This window comes from Cavia porcellus, unplaced genomic scaffold (genome assembly GCF_034190915.1).
Source record: "Cavia porcellus strain 051 isolate PalLab524CR breed Dunkin Hartley unplaced genomic scaffold, mCavPor4.1 scaffold_21, whole genome shotgun sequence".
In the NCBI taxonomy this organism is placed as follows: Eukaryota; Metazoa; Chordata; class Mammalia; order Rodentia; family Caviidae; genus Cavia; species Cavia porcellus.
In genome coordinates, this window is record NW_026947504.1 from 29,408,028 (window position 1) to 29,429,655 (window position 21,628).

General features: G+C 34.8%; 1 protein-coding gene across 4 annotated transcripts in view; it reads right to left on the reverse strand.

Annotated features, from left to right (window-relative positions):
• Xpo4 (exportin 4) overlaps positions 1-21,628 on the reverse strand; it is a 110,647-nt gene that overhangs the window by 64,162 nt on the left and 24,857 nt on the right. For 2 of the 4 annotated variants that reach the window (XM_063232485.1, XM_063232486.1), the window contains 4 exons: positions 20,300-20,441; positions 15,275-15,413; positions 5,333-5,449; positions 4,478-4,631 (listed from right to left, as the gene is read on the reverse strand). In XM_063232485.1, the coding sequence (XP_063088555.1) occupies positions 4,478-4,631; positions 5,333-5,449; positions 15,275-15,413; positions 20,300-20,441 (552 nt within the window). Of the gene's footprint in view, positions 1-4,477; positions 4,632-5,332; positions 5,450-15,274; positions 15,414-20,299; positions 20,442-20,551; positions 20,723-21,628 lie in introns of all 4 variants that reach the window. The other 2 variants (XM_063232487.1, XM_063232488.1) reach the window with 2 other exon arrangements.

The following is a 21,628-nucleotide window of genomic DNA, read 5'->3' on the forward strand; positions in this document are numbered from 1 at the left end:
AACACAACAACAACAAAAGGCAAAAACAAAGAAAGTAAAGTTTGCCCTTTGGAAGAAAATTTTAAAATTAACTCACCTAATTTTATAGGGAACGGAAAGACTCAGCAAGAAGCCAAGCCACGCTTTCCCGTGAGCCAGCTGGTGGTGCACGGGCTGGGAAACTGGAAGAGTATATTCTCTCCCAGCCCCTCACCCTGGTGAGCACCTGATTGATTCAGAGCACTCAGGGTGAAATGACAGCAACCGAATAGCTTGATGCCTGTATTGTTTAACTTTTCAGACCTGAGGCTGGAGGTCTGGGCATCTATTTGGAGGATGGCAGTGTGCATTGTGGCAACTATGGGGGATTTTCTTCTATCTTGCTTTTGAAATCCAATGTTTTGTTCCATTTTCCTGTATCTGGTAATCTAAGCAACTATTTTGAAGATACAATATAACAACCATTGTTAAATCCCTTTCATTGCTGAGGATTTAGCTCAGTGGCTCAAGCGCTTGCTTGGTAAGCACAAGATTGTGAGTTTGATCCTCGGTACAAAAAAAAATTCCTATCATCTCGTTTTGAAAACTTATATAGCCATTGTTGTCATTTTGCACTTGTTTTTTTTTTTTAGGTTTGTTTGCTAGGTATATATAGACAAGAAAAATGAAAACATATATCCATACAACCTTGTACACAGAATGTTCATAGCAACAACACTCTATATTATCGTGTAGTTTTCAAAACGTTGGGCAGAGCTGCAGATGTGGCTCAGTGGTACAGCTCTAGCCTTGCACACACAAGATCCGGGTTCAATCCTCAGCACCTCAGCATCTCCTCCAACCAGGCTTCACCTCCCAACATCACACTCAGCTATAAACCTCACTAACCTTAAATTCCTGGGCGTAAGTAATCTCTGCCTCGTCTCCCAAGGGAGACACCCCTCAATGTACTTGGTAGCAGCAATACTCTTATTACCCAAAATGGGAGAACAATTCAATAGTCTATTAACTGATGAATGGTAAATAAAAATATGGTATGCAACAGGATGAATATTATACGGCAATAAAATAAGCACTGTCTGAAGACAGGTGCTAGGCCTAGGAGCAGATTAGAATACACAAATGAATAAATCTTGAAAGCACCACACTAAGCCAAACACCACACATATTATATGATGACACTTGTACAAAATAATCAGATAGGGGTTTGGAATTTAGCTCAGTGGTCTAGGCGCCTCTGCCTGGCAAGCGTGAAGTCATGAATTCGATCCCCAGTACCACCAAAAAAAAATAATAATAATAACCAGATAAAGCAAATGTATACTGAGTCAACTGACAAAATCTGAATAAAGAACGTAGGTCAGATAAGATTTTCTTTTCTTTTTTTTTTTGGTCTTTTTCCTTTTTATCGGTACGGGGATCGAACTCACGACTGCCTGCTTGCAAGGCAGGCGCTTATGCCGCTGAGTTAAATCCCCAGCCCCAGATAATATTTTCTTAATGACAAATTTCTTACAATGAAAACTGTATGGCTTTGCAAGACATTTTTTTATTAAAAACGGTAGCACAGTTTCAAAAACTTTGATTTTAGCAAAGTTTACAGTGAAGTATTCAGAGATAAATGGGTATATCTGCTTACTACACTCAAATGGTTTCAAGAAAGAGTTTAAATATACACATACATATGTAAATTCCTATTTGTGTATGTTCATGAAGAGAAAAAAATGGGACAAAATGTGAAAACTGGTGAATCTAAAATGGTTGAGAGTTCCCAGTTATTCATACTTGAAATTACATAAAAACAAGACACAAAAAGATTATAAAAGATTATGAAAGGGGATTTGATACTGATGAAAAAAAATTTTTTGAGATAGTGTTATTCTCGGTAGTTTATGCTTGCCTTGAACTCACGGGGGTCCTCCTGCCTCAGCCTCTTGAGTGCTGGGATCATACATGTATGTCACCACACAGAGACAGTACTGATAATCTAATATACATCATTTAACATGATACCAGAGTATACAAATATTTTACAAGGCCTACTTGTTACTTATTTACTCTAAAAAACAAATCATTTTTAAAAACCCATCAACTCATTTTAACTAAGTGCAATTTTAATTAATCTCTTTCCATGAATTATGAAGCCAACTAATCATTCAGTTATTCCCCTATAGATTAAATGGTAACCTTTACACAATTTCCATAATTAGAAATTAGTCAGAATTGGAATCCTTGACATTGATTTTCTAATTAGCATGAAAGCGGTAGCATAATTTAATAGTGCCACCACTTAAAGAGTTCTTTCTTTCTCTTACATCTATAGCTGATTCATTCAAAAGAAGAAACACTTAGCTGAGTTCAGCCAGTCAACTAATGGAATTATACAACAATCTATGGTCACAAAGTACCCAACAGCCATTAAGTAGAATACTGTCAAGATCAAAATACACTTTCTTTAAACAACAAATTATTTCCTTTGGCAATTCTGCAGTAATGCTTATCATCTTCAGATGACAGGTTTTCCCAAAACTTTATCTAAAGATTTTATAAAATATTTTATGTTTGTATCGTTTAGATAAACTTTGTTTCCAAACTCCCAGAGAACTGTTTCCCTTTACAAAATAGTCACTCTGCCAACTGCATTTTCCCCTAAAACAGACACAAAAATTGGCTACAATATATGCGGTGTAACTTTGGCTGATTTTTCCAACATATATAATTAATGTTTTGATAGCTCCATATGGTCTGATACTTTTAAAATCTGTCGTAAGGTTTTTCACCATCTTTTATTTTCTTTACTAAAAAAAAAAAAAAAAAAAAAAAAAAATTGGAGCAGGGAGTTGAAACTATTCTCTCTTCAACAATTGCAAGAACCTGTTAGTGTTCCCTAAAATTCTAACTATGGTCTTTTCTAAATAAAGGTTGCTTTACCATCTTTTAAAAACAACTAAACTGGGAGGAAAATTAATGTTGCAATACTCAAAGAGGAGGCTAAGGCAGGAGGATTGCTGTGAGCTCACGGCCAACTTGGGCTACAAAGCAAGACCCTGTCTCAACAAACAAACAAAACAAAACAAAATGGAACAGAACAGAGAAAAGGAGAAGGTGATTAACCTCATGGTAAGTTTCACCTCACTGTTACCACCATGGGGAAAGAACAACGGAAAACTCAAAAGATGAGAGTCAGAAACTCACTTTACCATACTACCTTTCACAGTTGGTTTTCTATTATATAAATATAGTAAGTTGAAAATAACATTCATAATTACCTCTTTAAATCTTAAGTTTTACAAAGTACAATTAAAATTTTCATATACAAATGTAGCAGTTCTTGGTTCTGTCCTAAATCCTTAATATGATTCACTTGGGGGGGGGGGGGGTACCAGGGATCAAACTCATAACCTCATGCTTGCCAGGCAGGTGCTTATGCTGCTGAGTTAAATCCTTGGCCCTATCTATTTCTTATTTCCTTATTATCAGTCTTTTACCCCTAAATAGATACCTGCCCAGAGCTCCAAGAAGAGCTGATTAAAGATACCTAGAACAGACGAAACTCTCTATATCATACAGAAGAGCATTAGATCTGGAAAGAAGAACATGACAACTAGCATTAGGATGAACAACTTCACTCAAGGACACTAGTAGGAGCTCTACAAATAGTACCTAACTCTGCGTATTTTCACCATATCACCTCATTTAACTAATGCAATGACCTATATATTCCTCTTACATTAGGAAAAATTACAATTGAAAAGGTTCATTAATTTACCTAAGATGAGCTGAGGCTTCAATCCAGGCCTGACTTAAGTATGCTCAAAAAGGCAGCTACTGTACTGTGTATTACTGCTTAAATCTATCAATAAGCAGGTGTTCTAGTGTAATAAATCATAAACCTTAAAGAACTATTTTCTAAAATACAAATTTTTCCAGTTTAGTAGCAGATTTTAAAAAAGCAAATAGGTACACATATCTGTAAAACATTTAAATTTATTTTGTATACCAACAATTTCCTAAAATGGAAATTTTCATCCTTTTATATTTATAAAGGCCATTGAGGAAAAAATACTTTACTGACTTATCTATGTTTGAACAATGTCCATGAAGATTAGACACTCCAAACTACACCGAAGTCAGTCAAAAAATCCACTGTCGTCATATATCCAAGGAGAAAATGGCTATTTTCATAAAAATGCATTTCCCATTTTTTTTCCTTGTCTTATGCAAGGAAAACTACTCTTCCTAAGTTAACAATAGCCCATTAACCCCCAAATGTGTACATATATTCAACTATCATCTACAAAGCAGCGAGTAGAATCTGAAATCTACCTAGTTGACTGAACAGTGGCATTATAAAATAAAATTCCATTTCTTTAAAAAAGAAAACCCTCAACAACGACACACATTACAAAACATGTAGATGTAAATAAAACGATTAGAGCCATAATTAAGTCATCTGTGAAAATTACCACAAGTAACTAATCAGTTGTCAAAAGGATATAATTTGGAGGAAGAAAGTTCCAGCTCAAGACTTGATTGGCAAGTGCAAGGTAGCGCTGAAACACCGAGGACATCTGTGCACTGAGGTTTTCCCGCCTGCTGAATTCCTGCAAAACTTCAACCGTCAACATGAAGATCTGACGAAGGTCTTCTTCCTATCATCAATCAATCACAAATACTTTTATACCGAAAATTTATTCAGAATATATTCCCATTTAGAACCATAAAATCAAACAAACAAGAACCTTCACATTTTCACTGGCAGACAGTATTTCCTTAAGAATATTTTCCATTTTGACCCCTCTACTCAAAATTTACATCACAATATGCTTTCAAGTGACACTATTTACTGCGGTATAAATGCTACTTCATGGAGAAGAAAGTCTTTGGCAGTACTGCAGAGCCACAGGAGTCAGTTGCTATAGAGCTGAGCCCTAGGATTTAAATCAATGCCTTCACATAACTGCACTCCAGAGCCAAACAATACACGAGAGACAAAGAGCCCACACCATCTGCAATAACATTTTAATACAAGGCCTTCTTTGGCATTCTGCCAGTTCTATTTTTAAGGCCAGCAAAATCCTGTCAATTGAGTTACATCTAAACAGAAAAATAACAAATTATGAGCTCTTTATCATAATATTCTCTTTTTAAAACTAGAATTAAATAACGAATCTTAAACTGTCAACTAGGTTCACTGAACCTACCACTTTGCTATATCCTATAAAATTACAACACAAATCCTCAAAAACAAACTACTAATCAACTATATAAAAAAATTCTCAGCCATTAAGAATAGATTTAGTTGAAAGTAGCTCATCCAATAATTAAAACACAAGAACAAAAGTACCAATACCTGAAAAACTCTTTTGCAGTTACCATGGAATTCCATACTCAGTCCAATGTTGCTAGTCTTACTTGAACTTGAGAATTCACTCAATAATGCAGTTAGAATAGAACAAGCCAGTGTTTGCTGTATTTGATAAGAAATAATTGTGAGGCATTATTTTTTCAATGCTTTGTTTCAATACATTATGTTCTAACATAATGGAGAGTTTTCTATCTACAGATTATCTGTTATATCTTTACATATTATAGCTACCGGTCAGAAAGCTAGAAATGAAGATTAGCTTTCCTTTTTTTTTTGAGACAGGGTTTCTCTATGCAGTTCAGACTGGCCTTGAACTCAATTTGTACCTCAGGCTGGCCTGGAATTTCACAATGATCCTCCTGCTTCAGCCTCACAAGTGCTAGGATTTGAGGCATGCACCACCACACCCAGCTAGCTTTTTTTTCCTAAGTGGTCTGGCAAGTGCTAATAACAGTACTTCTCAAATTCAGCTATCTCCTGAAGACTGGAACTCAGAATACATTCCTCTTACTTGATCACAGAATTAAGTGACATGTTTTTAAAAAGTCAGTGTTGAGTACATTAATTTATTTAATTTGTAAAACAACCCATACTTCTACCTTACATTTGAAAAAAACGAGACTTGGAAAGTTTATGTAATTATCTAAGGCCAGCGGAGATGTGAACCTAGTTCTGTAGGACCCCTATGTTCTAATGTTTATAAAATTCATTCCCAGATGAATGTGAAACAATTTATAGTCTCCAAAGTAACTAGATAGTACCCACAAAGTTTAAAAACTAATAAATGAAGATTTCCATGTCACTGGTTCTATTCAGTAGGCTTAGAATATCAACTCATTAATCTTATTTATGGACTATTTAGAGTCAAGGTACCAAGGATGGAGATAAGGATACAAATTATTTTGGCACACTTCCAGGGGTTAAACAGAAATCTGCACACTACCTCTGAACAACCGAAGATTAAAGTCAAGATGATACTATTTCTGCAAGCTTATGCAACAGCTGAACACAGTCCAACCCACCCACCAACTGCGACATCTTTGTTCAGAAATGCTTCTGATGTTAGTACCTTGACCTTCCAGATGCTTATCTTGCCAAATTTTAGCAAACAGACATAAAATTAAATTCCTAAATATTGGTATGACTTGGTATTTGTTGCAGGCTAAGTAATGTTTAGATGGGTGACCAATATACTATTTATCTACTTTTATCTGAAAATTTCCTTTTAAACTATATTAAAAATGCATATTCACCTCTTAATTTCAAAATAAACATGACTGTATAACTCATGCATAACTCTGAAAAACTTGCAATTACCATGGAATTCCATACTCAGTCCAATGTTTAATGGTACGTACACACACACACACGCGTGCACACACACACACACACACACACACACCACTATACATTAAAACAGATTCAACTTTTCCACACCACCAGGAATCTGGTAGCATCAATCAGTGGACTTCTTTGATCAAAAAAGTTTGCTAAACGCTCCTACTTTTTGCTTAAATACATAATTTGGTTGTGCTTGTTTTGGTGGTGCTGGAGACCAAGCACAGGGCCTTGTACACGTGAGCTACATCCCTAACCCTTCAGGTTTTATATTTTTAATACAAAGTAAACATTCATTTTAATATAAAGAAGTCCCATGCTGCACAAATCTTCAAGAAAAGTATGCCTGTTTAATTCTATTTGCATGGTCTAGGAAGAAACTGGACCTGAGAAATCAGGCAAAAATCTTCTCCTAAAGGGCAGGTTATCACATAAAACACTTTTCAGTTAAAAGGAATTTTAGAAACTTATCAAGTTAAAAATTTTTTTTTTAGTTAACAAAACTTAATTTTTAAAAATGGCTTTCTAGGGGTTGGAGATTTAGCTCAGCAGCACAAGTGCCTGCCTGGCAAGCACAAGTTCCTGAGTTCAATCCTGGTACAAAAAAAACCAAAAAAACAAAAAAAAAAAAGGCTTTCTTTTGATATAGTGACTAGGACTAAAGTACTAGGAATCAATACTTCATAGATTAATATCTGATCAATGGTGTACAGATTTTAAAATAATAGGCTTTGATAGGAAAAGTAGACATTAAGTAAAATAATAAACTAGTCTCAAGTCAAATTAATTAATTCAGAATCTCAAAAAGTCTAACAAATAAAATCCAAGATCCTATAATCCTGAAGACAAATTTTAGTATCCTATTTCAATCTTAGTCTTAGGTTTTCACCTATCCCTTCAAAACAAAATTTCAGTGAACAGGATACATTAATAGATGTCTAAATATTTGAGAAAATTTGTCCTCCTGAAACACTTAATTTCAGAATCTCAGATTAGCCGATATATTGAAAAAAAGAATTCAATTATTTGAAAACATTTGGGGCTGGGGATATAGCTCAGTGGTACAAGCGCCTGCCTGGCAAGCACAAGGTCATGAGTTCAATCTCAGTACCAAAAAACAAAAACAAATAAAAAATCATTAAAAGAAAAAAAGAAGAAAATATTCAAGCTATAAAATCAGGAGTAATTATTAAATACAAAATATTAAGATCCTTACAAATAAAAGATCTATAATACTTTCCCATGGGTAATTTACAATGTGCACAAAACGGTATATTTTCAGATTACTATATTCAAAACATGTCTAATCAATTACTGCAACATGTACTAACTGTAATATTTACTTTTATGTGAAATGAATATTTCCTAAGATTATATCCATGCATTTATCCTCAAGATGTGAAAAATATGAGTAGAAAAAGGAACAAGCCAAAAACAACCAAGAGCCTTGCTGAGGTTACTGTGGCTCAGAAAAAAGAAAAGATTTTAAGTCTTCTTTAGCTATAAACTTCAGAAAAGGGCCCCCAGAGTTTAGATCTGCTGTTAAGTTGTGGTAAAACATATATATCCCTGGAAGAGCTTATTTTCACCCCTAAAAGCAAGTATATTTTAATACATGAGAACCAGGAACAAAATACATCTCATGATAGATTCAAATCCCTGAACATAATTATTTGTTCTTAATTTTTTTCATCCTACAAAAATAATACAGTATATATTTGTCTTACAAAAATGCAAAGTCACAGAAAAGCACAAGGAAAATAAAATTGCCAACAATTCTATTATCTAAGTGTTAATCCTATACCAGTTATCTATAGCTGTCCAATTTCTTAATGTATATGCATTCAGACACCATTATCAATCCACATATTTTTATATTTCATTTTTTCTATTTTATGCTTATGAAATAAAAATAAATCTTTAAAAACAATGTTTTCTTTCAAATATGCCACTTAAAAGAATTACTAAATATAAGTTGCTATGCAGTACATAGAAATCAGACTGTTTTTAACCACACCTAAAATTACTAGCTTTCAAAGAATAAAAATTCAGTGAAATATTCTGTAAGGGTACAAAATTAACATGGTAAACACTAATTCTGTTATATCAACTCAGAGGTGACGAATGAATACAGACTAACTCATTGGAAAAAGATGAATAATTAAGTACTGATTGTACATTAGGAGAGAAAACCATCTATATCAACAAAGTATTTTTCTCTATTCACAAGAAAATTAACATATCACAAAATGTCCAAGACTAATTTCCAAACACATTTACTCACTTGCAGTATTTGTCCATTAAATCCCCTTACAATGAAGTTGCTCTCACATTACATTGTAATGAAGATAGCCAGGGAAGCAAGCCAAAAATGAGCTCCCAGGAGAGTAAAGGGACAGCTTCTTCCCAGAACAGGAAAAAAAGGAAAGGGGGATCAAATCTGCCTAGCACAGATTATACGCTTTAGGTCTTGCAGAAGACCCTTACAGAAGAAGGTCCCTCTCTACTGGCTTCAGATTTTAAGGACTCTGGACACCCCAACTGCACTGCCTTTTACTTTTCCCTTCTAATAACCAGTACTGTATTTTCAAGTGCTGCCTCTGCCCTATGTCAGAGGCAGGGCTAGAAATTATTCTGTGTTACAGACAATGACTCTCATTTGTAGGAGGATCAGAAGCAGAAGCTAATGTGGACAATTCAGTGAACGTTAATTGACTGATCAAAAAGCAGTATGAGGTTGTGATCCTGAAATTATCAGGAATTGATCAATACAAAAAAATACCATTAGTCAAAAATCTTAAGTCATAAGACGTTAACACAACAATGCTTGATTTATCCAAGATCAAAGAAATCAAGTTAATAAAAACTTAATAAATCTTCCTGTAAACCTTTGTAAAATAATTATTTCTACAGCAATCATTATATGAAGTTAGGATAAAGCAACTACTTGGAGCTACTAAAGAATATAGGACCTTATACCCTTTGACAAAGTAGCACCAGTCTGCAATGCTTTTTGATTCATGTCTGCTTCAGTTTTTCTCACTTACCTTCATGCTTGTTTACTATTCACTGCTGCTGGTGGCAATTTGTCTACCACCAATAAACAGTTCTACACCAAAAATATACGTAAAAACACTCTGCAGGGCTCTTTAGGAACTCAGTATAACAATTCTATTCCTTTGACCAAAGAGCCAGAAAAACCTGGGTTCTAACAAGCTGAGATTTTCAAAGAATCACAGACAAAACACTTTATTTATCATGGCCTCTGCTATCTCATCTATAAAATGGGCTGTTACCCTATGTCTTGTCTAATTCACATGCCTCCCCTCAGGTTCCTTAAATATTACATGCGAAAGCACTATGTGAATACAGTGGGTTATAATAAGATGAAGCAGAAACAACATTTTTATCATGATGATGATAAATAACTACCATTTGTTTTGGCTATTTTGGGGTTCTATCTCTTGATTGTAATCTGTGTTCTGTCAAATTATAAGATAAATTATTACCTGAATTAGTGTACTGATGTTAACTCCTGGGCCTGACACTATACTTACACAAGTGAAGGGTGGAAAATAAGTACTATACATGACATATTCTTTATTTTAGTTGTTTATAAATTTCAAAAAGAAATTTTAAGTAAAACAAACAGAAGACAATGCAATAAATCTCCAGATTTCAAAGAGTCTTCATAGTATGTCATTTTTATTGAAGTACTAAAAATTCCCAAATTAACTGTTAACAATGGCTAACAATTTAACTCATCACATTAAAAGCCTCAAGGCGGAACTGTCATTTCTATCCAGCCATTAATTTCACACCAGTGAAAAAGGCCCTTCAGAGATAGCTTGCCTTACTCACCAGGGTACTGTCACACAAGCACAAGACACTCAAACACTAACTCCAGCTGACAAAATAAAATGCTGTTGTTCAGAGAGAGGATTGTCTCTTATAATAGCCTGGCTCTTGCCCCTAGAGCCTTATTACCAAGAATAAACTTTATGAAAGGTTGCCATACATAAAGCAGACTTCCAGCTGCTCTTCTAAGCAAACATCAATGAGACTCTGTGATAAGAGAGATTAACTTGGCTATCACATCCAGGCACAGGCCTGCCACTGCAGACATGAGAATTTCTCACCCACTTCTTTCTAACATGGCAAAGAGGAGGAAAGGAGCTTAAATGCTAAATAAAACACCTATAATAGTGATTTAATGTAGTCTTGCTACTTTCAAAAATGAAAAACGTTAAGATTTTAGTTTAAATGCTAGGCTAAAATAAAAAGGTAGCCACTTTCCCAGGAAGGACAGTTTCCGTATCTCTCTCAAACTGGTACTCAGAGTAGTTCTGACACTTGCTAACTGAGATGAACTAACCACAGCAACCTTCATAATCAGGGAAGAAAAACAGTCTAACTATAAAGACAGGCATGAGAAATACATTATTTAATAATCTTACAAGTATACTTACACTTAAAATATACCACAACACATGGAAAACTATGCTTAAGAAATAGCTCCTTAGAAAAGGTTACATAAATTAAATGCAGTCTTTCCAAAAAACTGAGAGAATCTTAACTATAAAATACTTCTTAAAGCATTTAAAGGAAAGCAAATATATCAGTTTTTTTTTTTACATACACAATTTGTTTTTACTCATGTATACTTTCTTCTGCTTAAATACTTAAAGCAGCTTGATAGAAAGAGATGATTTACTATAGTTCACTTCCCCAAGATTCTACAAAGAAGGAAAGAAGATAAACATAAACACCTGCTGAATGGACAGCCTTTTAATAATTTGTTTGAGTTGGGTAAGTAATATGGAAGAACTATAGTGTAAACATCAAGTACGAATTCAAAATCAGCCTTTCTTATATTATACTGCACTTAAGCCTTTTTAAACACATTTAAGAGACTAACACAGGAAAATGGAGAGATTCTTCAAACCGGAGGGAGGAGTGAGATTATACTCCAGTCTACTAACCAAAAGACAAGTCATCAATGATTTTCCATAGACATCACTTCTTTTCAAATATCTCTTGAAAATTACTATTATTAAACATTTTCTGGCTAACACTTGATTAATGTTCTGATCACTTTAATTTTTTTTACTTTCTAAACCCTTCTTCCATTTCTACTCACCTCTCTGAAATTAAGAAAATTTTAAATTCTTAAACCACTCCCATGAATTCTTAACAGTCCAAGAAGAACTATATTAACATGTTTTACTAGTCTATAATCTCATTTTTGTAGACCTCCTGAGTAAGCTAATTTCAAGCCACTGGGCAAAGACAAACAGGGACAGCCACAGCATGTACATTCCATTTGGTCACATAAAAAGAGACTTTAAAAAGTTTAATGTTTTCAATGTAATTACCAAATTAAGTCATCCTACAACATTGAAGTCAAATTCTACTCCCCCTAGTATTGCTTTCCTACTATTAGCAAAGTTCTTGGCTTTGTTATTAGAAATTTGACTTTAAAAATATTTATTTTGGAGTATTTTGTAAGAACATATCCTTTTTTCAAAGCATATGTACCACAAACACAGAAAAAACTAAACTACATCTGTTCCAATCATTCTCAGAATATAAGTTACTTCAGTGGCTCAAAAAAAAATTCAACTGCCAGGTTACAGTGATCTTTTGTTCTGGATCAAATTACCAAAAGAGAAAGGAAGCAGAGGACTCAATTCCTAAGCGTGTGCACAATCCTGAGAGTAAGGGACTCTTTTATCTTTTGCTTGTAGAACCCGAGAGGGTGATGAGGCAGGCCACAGACATCAATGTCAAAATCCTAGCTTTATAACAGTGTATGGAAATAAGACTCCACTAACTAATGTAGCAGCAATTGTTCTGCATTCAAGGGAGTCTCCCACACCTAGCTGGAAATACCACCAAACTAACACAGGAAGGGTGTGGGTCCGAGAGATACCACCACCACTGACAAAGTTCTTCAAATTTAAATCCTATCCATCCCAAAGAACCTGACATTTTTACTGCAAGACTGTCAAAATAAAGCAAGCTATCCTCAAGCAAAACCTAAAATACAGAAGATATGACATTCCAGTGGTACATGCATACCTGTTATTAGCAGGACAACTTTATAATACCTGAGACTTGTAAGCAGCCTACATGCCCATGACCAGATAAAGAACCTGTAGTGTATATAAACAATGGAGTACATAACGAGGCATAATGATCTGCAGGGATATTAATGAATCTTGAGACCACAACCCTAAATCAAATGAATCGGATACAGCAGGTTAAATATCACATGATTTGTTATATGAGAAACGTGAAGCATAAATAATTTAGGGCTACGACAGGATTTCCAAAGACTCTTACTCGCTTCCAAACCATTTCCCTGCTAACTGTATCTACTTTTTCCCTCAGTTCTCCATGGTAACCACCATCAGACGCACAGAGTTACTAGTTTATAAACAGATACTACCAAAATCCACACAAATGACAATGCAGCCATGCCTGAAGTAACAGCATCAAGAGCAAAGCTCCACCAGAAATGGTGGCCTTGACTGCTAGAGATATCTTCAGCCTGACAGAATTATGTAAGTAAAAAGCAGCTCCCAGATAAGCATGGTGACACACACCCAAAATCCCAGCATTGTAGACAGGAGGATCCCAAAAATCAAGCCCAGTGTGGGCAACTTAGTAAGAGCCTATTTCAAAATAAACGCTAAAAAAGTGCCAGGAATGTAGCTCACTGCAAAAGCCCTGGATTCAGTCCCATACTTCAAAACAGAAAAAAGAAAGAAAGATAGACACAGAGAGAAAGACAGAGAGAGAAAATTGGTTTATTAAGGGATCATTTTCAAGAAATTTTCTCACTCTATAAAACAAAACCACAATGAAATACTAAAGATTAAGTAAAAAGGGGCTGGGGATTTAGCTCAGCGGCATAAGCGCCTGCCTTGCAAGCAGGCAGTCGTGAGTTCGATCCCTGGTACCGATAAAAATGAAAAAGACCAAAAAAAAAAAAAAAAAGATTAAGTAAAAAGGGCATAAAATTAGACCTTTGGGTTAGTAAAGTCTACAATTATGCTATCTATTATGGCTGCTACTAGCTACATGTAGTTATAAATTTAAAGTAATTTACAAGTTTAGTTTCTTAGTCACACTTGGCATTTCTAGTGTTAAAAAGCCTCACATAGTTGGTATAGCAATTGCATAAATGAAGAGCAGATACACAACACTTACGGCCAGCACAACTTGAAATTTGCCACAACAATGGCATAAAATACGACCTCCACACAGTCAAAGTTCTGATGAGCTTGTTCCTTCACTCCAGACTCCAGGGGTATCACTCTGAGGGTGGGGCTGGGGCACACTAAATCATTAAGGTGAGTGGAGAGCCAACTATTAATGAAGGTTAGAGGGAGGAGGAGAGACTGGAATCTAATAGGGACAAGGTACACAGCCCTCCTAAAATGTGCCATTGTATTTTAACCTGTCAAAATCATGCACACGGAACCTGGGTTTGACCACCTAGTTCAGCAAAGTAACTAAAGAAAAAAAGAAATAATAAAATAAAGATGTCTTTTACTGAGGGACCAGTGACAGTGTAAAGAAATTTGTAAAGAATAATAAGATAAAAGAGCCAGGGATTTAGCTCAGTGGCATAAACACCTGCCTGGCAAGCCTGGTCATGAGTTCAACCCCTGGCACCAAAAAAAAAAGAAAAGAAAAGAAAGAAAGAAAAAAGAATAGTAATAACACACATAACTTCATATACAAAAAAATTACCCAAAATAATCAAAGATTTAATACCTGGCAATCAGAATGGCCAGGCATCCCAATCCATTTCTAAATGAGTTAAGTATCATTTAGCTGATAAAAGTAAATAGTTCAGTCCAGGGACCACAGCTGATCATTCCCACCAACCCCTGTCACTCATGCTTCTGACAGAGTGATTACAACTCCACATCCACTCCCTGGGATCAACTCTAGTTCACTAACAGATGGCAAACAATGGAGGAAAACCATGCTCCCCAGAGTAATTCAGCCAAGAACAATGGTTTTACATTTGTTTACCTGACAGTGACACCTGGAAGTCACGATATATGAGACCTATTAGCATAGCAACTTCTAACAGTTTTGTGGGGCCAGGAATGGTGGCACATGCCTGTCTCCTGTAATCTCAGCCAGAGAGACAGTCAATTCAAGGCCAGCCTGAACTACAAAGTGAGACCTTGTCTCAAATAAAACAGACCAAACAAACAAACAAAAATTAACCAAATAAAAAAGTTTTGCTATGTCTGATATCATTTCAAATTTAATTCAGATATTACTATAATCACTAGTAGTTGTTTAATGTTCAATGAAAATGGGGGAATGTTCATAGATTAGGAATATTATGGCATTTGCCTTCTATTTTATAACCAATTAAAATAATGATTACGAACACTAATGCAACATGGAAAAACAGAATAAAAGAAAAAGAAAAATATACTAAATCTAAAAAAAACTAAAAAATTCAAACAAATAAAAATTGCTTTATTAGTGTGTATACCTTTTCTTTCATATAACTATCCATACTATATTTCAAGTACTTATAAATAGAAGCGTACTTACCACAGTGGGATTGCCACTACTTATCAACTGGCTGACTTCATGAAAAATGCTTTTGCAGTCAATTGATTTATCTAATGATCCTCGTTTTACAATTACAGCTACTGCTAATAGAATCTGTTCCCGAACATACTTTTGGAGGCTGTAAAACATAAAAATCGTTGTGAAAATGCTTACCTAAATCTAATGCAAAAAAAAATATTCCCAAATTTTTCATTAAGCCCAGAGCTAATAATATTGCTGAGTATGGTATTATGTACTGGCTAGGTACAGACTCCAAAGTCAGAAGACCTGGGTTTAAACCTAGGTGACCCTGAGCGAGATAGCACTTAAAAGTCTCAATTTTCTCATCTGTAAAATGGATATAAAACTAGCAAAGTTACAGAGTTCATGTTCCTGTGGCTATGTATGCCCAGTACACACTAAGCATTTAAAGCAATGTTAAGTAGATGTTAAATATTGATAGGAGGATCACTAAGATAAATTCTGACCTAATATCCATCTGTATATAACTCCCACTACTCTTACTTTAAATCTCACAGGGCAAAATGATAGCTATCCAAGGTACAATACAACAGAAACATACAAATTGTAAGGCAAACTTTTAACAATTTTTCTGTTTAGGCTCTGTTCCTCTGTGTGATAATAGAAGCACTTATTCCAAATTGGAGGATTCTACCAAGCCCATTAGACCACAAAGACACAGAGACTTAAATGCCTTCTTAAAACATTTTCTTAAAGGGAAACCTCAGAAAACATGAATTTTATAATACAGCCTTCTGAATGCCACAAAGATACAATAAAACAAGTTACCTGGAATAAAGTCGCGCTACTTCCTGTGACTTATACGCAACAAGACCCACCCTTGACTACTGTCCACCATAATTAGTAAGAGAGCCTGTATTTTCTTTTAGAATAGACAGTTTGGGCCTACATTATACAGCATGTCTACTGTCTTCAAAAGACCTCTGTGGCCAAGAGTGTGCTCCCTCCTCTGACCTCGCTCCCCCATGTACACTCAACACCACAGCATGCTCAGCATCTTCACTCAGCTCCAGACTCCATGCTCCTTCATGCCAACTTTTGTTCCCTCTGCCAAGCCTATGATGTCACTTTCTCCACAAAGTTATTAACAAAGGTTCCCAAGTCACTCACACATGACAAAACACACTTACTTAGTACTGTTTAACTCAATCTCCCAGATCAACTGCCTACTCTTAAGCACATATGCATGTAAAACATATACATAATGTTATATATGAGTATATATGTATATGTGAAACACATCACCTGCCACATAAGACATAAAAATGCACAAATGTATCTCCCCATGTCAAGAACAAAGTGAAAATATTTTTTAAAACACAGACTGGAACCATTCACCCTTCATTTATTAAGAAAATGGATTTTGCTTAAAGCACAACAATGTTAGTTGACTAAAAAAAAATCTGTACTTTTCAAAGGAAAAAATATAAACTGAATACTTCTAGAAAACATAGAGAAAGCTGAAGGCTCTTACTAGACATGTCCATAAAGTTAATCTTAAATATCTCTATAGGTAAGATTAGAAGTTATTACAAAATAAATAATAGCCAACATTTGAGTTATTGCACAAGGCTTCTGCAAATAAGTAAGACCCTGTCTTTGAAAAACTTAGGACTGCACAGTGGTGCAGTATTTATCTAGCATACAAGAGGCCAGAGATTCAGATCCTCAATACTAAAACAAAAATAAATTTTTATATCTAAATATATAAAGCAAATATTTATAAATATGGAGCAAGATAGCAATATTAAAAATAATAAGAGGCAAAGGATATAAATAATATTATGCACAAAATTGGACAATTCAGATAATGGAATCAGAATTCTCTTATATTATACACCAATTATGTCAGCAGTAATGAGATTACACTTTGAAGGCGAGACATACTCAAATATTTAAGAATGAAGCAGGTAGGTGCGGTGATGTGCACCTGTGATCCCAGCACATAGAAGGGTGATACAGGAGGATCACTGTGAGTTTGAGGCCAGCCTGAACTACATAGTGAGACTCTATCTCAAAAAAAAAAAAAAAAAGAAAGAAAAAAGAAAAAGAAAGAAAGCATCAGTATGTCTGATATGCTCTGGAAACATGCATGTAACACAAGAGAGAAATCAAATACAACACAGTGTTAACTGAACCTTTATTAGGAAAAGGACATTTGCATATTCACTATACTATTCTTTTTTGTTTTTTCTTGTTCTTTTTGGTGCAGGGGATCAAACTCACAATCTTGCATTTGCCAAGCAGGCACTTAAGCCGCTAAGCTAAATCCCCAGCATATATTCTTTTAACTTTGCTCAAAGTTGAAAAATCTGGGCCACGGATTTAGCTCAGTGGCATAAGTGCCTGCCTTGCAAGCATGTGATTATGAGTCCAATCCCCGGTACCAAAAAAAAAAAAAAAAAAAAAAGAGTTGAAAAATTTTTCAAAATAAAATTTACAAAAAATGCATAAGGATACTATTTCAATAGTGAACCCTAAAATTAACTCTAAAATAATCTCTGAACTAATCAAAATCATTTAAAAATAGAAGAAAACATACACAAAAACATGGTAAGAATCTGTCACATACTTGCATCTATCATGAATGGCAGAGTTCTGGGATTCTCAGATTGCAAAAAATGATGCACAGGCAGCTCCAGGAAGGGACTGTCCAGGGCCCAGATACTCCCTGATCCTTATTTCTTGGAACAGGCTGAACCATGGTGATGCCTGTGGAACCAGAACTCCCAGAATCATCTCTTGTGATCCTGACCCTAACTACATGCAGTGGTGAAAAACCAGAAGGTCAGATTCTATGTCTGCTTCCCAATTTAGGTCAATTACCCATCAACAGACTGCACACCAGATAAAACAAGCCTATAGAGCAAAGTTCCTTTATCTTCTTCTTTATCTTCTTACAAGCCAGGAAGGGTGGTACACACCATGTAATCTAATCTCAGCACTTGGGAAGTTGAGGTAAGAGAATCACAAGCCTAGACTGGGGAACTTAGCAACTTGGTAAAACCATGTCTCAAAAAATAAAAAAGGACTGTGGATGCAGCTCAAGGCCAAGGCCAAGGGTTCAGTTCCTAGTGCCATCAAAAAAAATTTTCCCTACATATAATTCTTCCTATATGTAAAATATTATAAATACAAGCACCTCGAGGTTTCTTCTATTACATAAAGTTCTCTCTCAGCCTCCATTCAACTATAAATACACTCAAAATTGATTCTAAAGTATTTTTGAGGGCTGGAGATTTAGCTCAGAAGCATAAGAGCCTGCCTGGCAAACACAAAGTCATGAAATTGATCTCCAGTACCACAAAAAAATAAATAAATAAAATATTTTTGCTAGCATAATGAAATGATTCAGAACGTCATTTTTATTAAAATTCAACCAAATATGTATCTCTTCCATGTTGAGTCTAATAGCAATTGTGAAGCATGGAAATAATAGTGTGCAAAAATAAACCCATATATACTTCAACAAATACTTGTTGATATTTTCAAAACTTCTCCTTTCTTATATTTATATGTTACAGAGGGATAGAAAAAGCAGTTTGCAAATATAGCCAAATGGAAGCAACAAAAGGGGAAGCTACTACAATATCCAAAAAGTCTCACCAAACAAACAAAAATTAATGAATTTCTAGGCATAATGGCACACATCTGTCATCCTAGCACTTGGAAGGCTGAGGCAGGAGGAGTACCACAAGTTCAAGGCTGGCCTGGACTATATACTTGAGTCCAAGGCCAGCCTGAACTATAAAGTGAGATCCTGTCTCAAAAAACCAAAAATTAAAGGAGAGATGGAGGGAGGCAAGAAGGGAGGGAGAGAGAGAAAGCGGGAGGGAGGGAGAGAGAAAAAGAAATAAAAAATCAATCAATCCAGTATAAAGGAGAAAAATTTTAAAACCAGGAGCAAACATCTGCGATTCTATTAAAACCAGAAAAGTAAGCTGTAACCTCCTCAGACACATATACACATTAATCTATAGAGTATCTCATGTGCTGAATCTAGCATGCTAAAACCTAAGCAAACTTGGTCTTTTTTCTCTCACAAATTTTCTATACGTAAAGTATCAGCAACTAATGCTAAATTTAAGTCAGCAATTATTGTTAAATAATAAAAGTTCCAAGACTGCTGGACAGCTTGTAGAAACAAATGCATGACAGTATGTTCTAAATAAGATTTAAACTTTTTTATATATAACACAAAAAAACCATTAATACCATTTATAAGTATACATGTTTCTGATTACATAGTGATCTTTTTCTTCACTGAAATCTGGAATTAAGTATTTGAAATATTCAACTGTACAAATAGCAAGCACCAATATACACTGGCTTATTTTTAAAAGAATAGTGTTTGGGAGACTCAAAAAAAAAAATAAGTAGCGAATCAATTCCTCCCCCAAAATTGTTAGATAATAACTTTCCTTATATCTTTCTTTTTAAAAAATGTAAGCAGCAAATGTACAGTCTTGTAAAATGTTTAAACCTTACATACGTGCATGATGTAAAAAGAAAATTCACTTTCACCTTTTTTAAGCCTGATCCCTTTTTCAAAGGAAATTTAAACAATCTGATGCTTTCTTAAAGAATATTTCCTAAATAATATTTTTATATACATATGTGACACTAGCTTTGGTAATGATTCTTCAATTTCCCTCTTCTCTGCAGTAGTGCAATACCTATTTATAATACCATATTCGAAACTTAAAACATGATAAAAAGAAATAACTAAGATTAATTTTTATTTATAATCAAATTATTCAGAACTCTACAACCACAAAAAAACTCCTCTAACATCCAGTACAATCCTTTTAAAAAAACAAAGCTCAGTATCAAAACTATGATCACATGGGTATTCTTTAAAATATAAGCCTTACATACTACTTGACCACAAATACCAACAATTAAAAAACTCAAGCAAGCTCTCAAAGGTCAGACACAGAAGCTCAGCAAAGCATTCAAGCAGTCTCTTTACCATATACTTACTTGGGCCTCTGTAAGACATAGGTTAAAAGGAATGTTCGCAGGGACTCAATGCTGCCTTTTTCCAAAAGAATCCACTCCCGGACGACTGCCTCCATTACGGCGGTGGCAGCTTGGAAAAGAACATAGTCCACTTTACTAGTCTCTGAGAAGAGAAATGAAAACTTCCTTTAAACAGCCATATACATTACCTTGAACATTTTGCATTTGTTAATTTTAAAACAGAACTTTTCAGACAAGGAATAAGATGGTTACCTGTTCTTTTTTTAATCCAGTGACCTTGCTCTAGCACCACAAAGAGGTTAGTTCCTCTCAGAAGACACCTCAGGCAGGTGGCAGCTAATCACCGATCACAATTTTCACAAACTTTCCTCACCTCTCTTCAACTGTTACTTCCAAAGCATGAAGAACTAAAAAATAACACAGCTTTAAAAAAAAAATAAAAATATAATGCAATCAGAAAATGGCCTAAGAGATTCTCACCCTGTGCAAAATGAGAACTTTGTATTTCAAAAATATCTTATTAAACTAGTCTTTGAACATTACTATTTGAGATTGGCCATGCTGTCAAAAATTTTTTATTTTTAACTAAGTCTTCAGCAGGATGACTCATCTCCAATAGCAAGTTCAGAAACAAAAACATTCATGTTGAGATTATTTTTCTCAAAATGTTAAAACAAGTTATATTTACACAAGGTGAGAAGTTCTTGTGAATCTTCCGATTGCAGTACTGATCAAACTAAGTAAATCCCAAAGCTACACTTTAAAAGACGCAGCCTTAACTAGCAAGTTATACTATCTGAACTAAAAACTAAAGCAGGAGGAAAAAATAGAAAATCAACATATCTAAGAAATATTTTGGAGTAATCTTCTATTTTTTTCTTCTATTCAACCAATATCACTACTATCAGTTCCCAAGCAGCATTTTCAAAGTAAGAAATAGTCAAAATGAAGTCAAGAAAAAGGAAATGTTCTGAAGATCCAAAAAAACAACCATCACGTGAAATCCTTGAAAAGTCTATGACTGGACTCCAGATTATTGCCCTAATCACTGAGCGTGATATCTGGAAGCCCTGAAACATTTAATACTACACCTATAATGGCACCTTCAAGAACTTATTGGAAGAGCATGAAGACACATTCAGGCACACAGTTTTCTCTCCTGTTAAAGCTCAGGTCATCTAAAACTCATGCAAGTGGTCTTGATGCAATTAGCCAAAAACTACGGAAAAAAAGCTGTCTGTACCCTACACAAATTCCTACCACATTACACTATTTCATAGGAAGTTTCAACATAACAAAACTAGTAAGAAGAATTATATGGACCTGGTT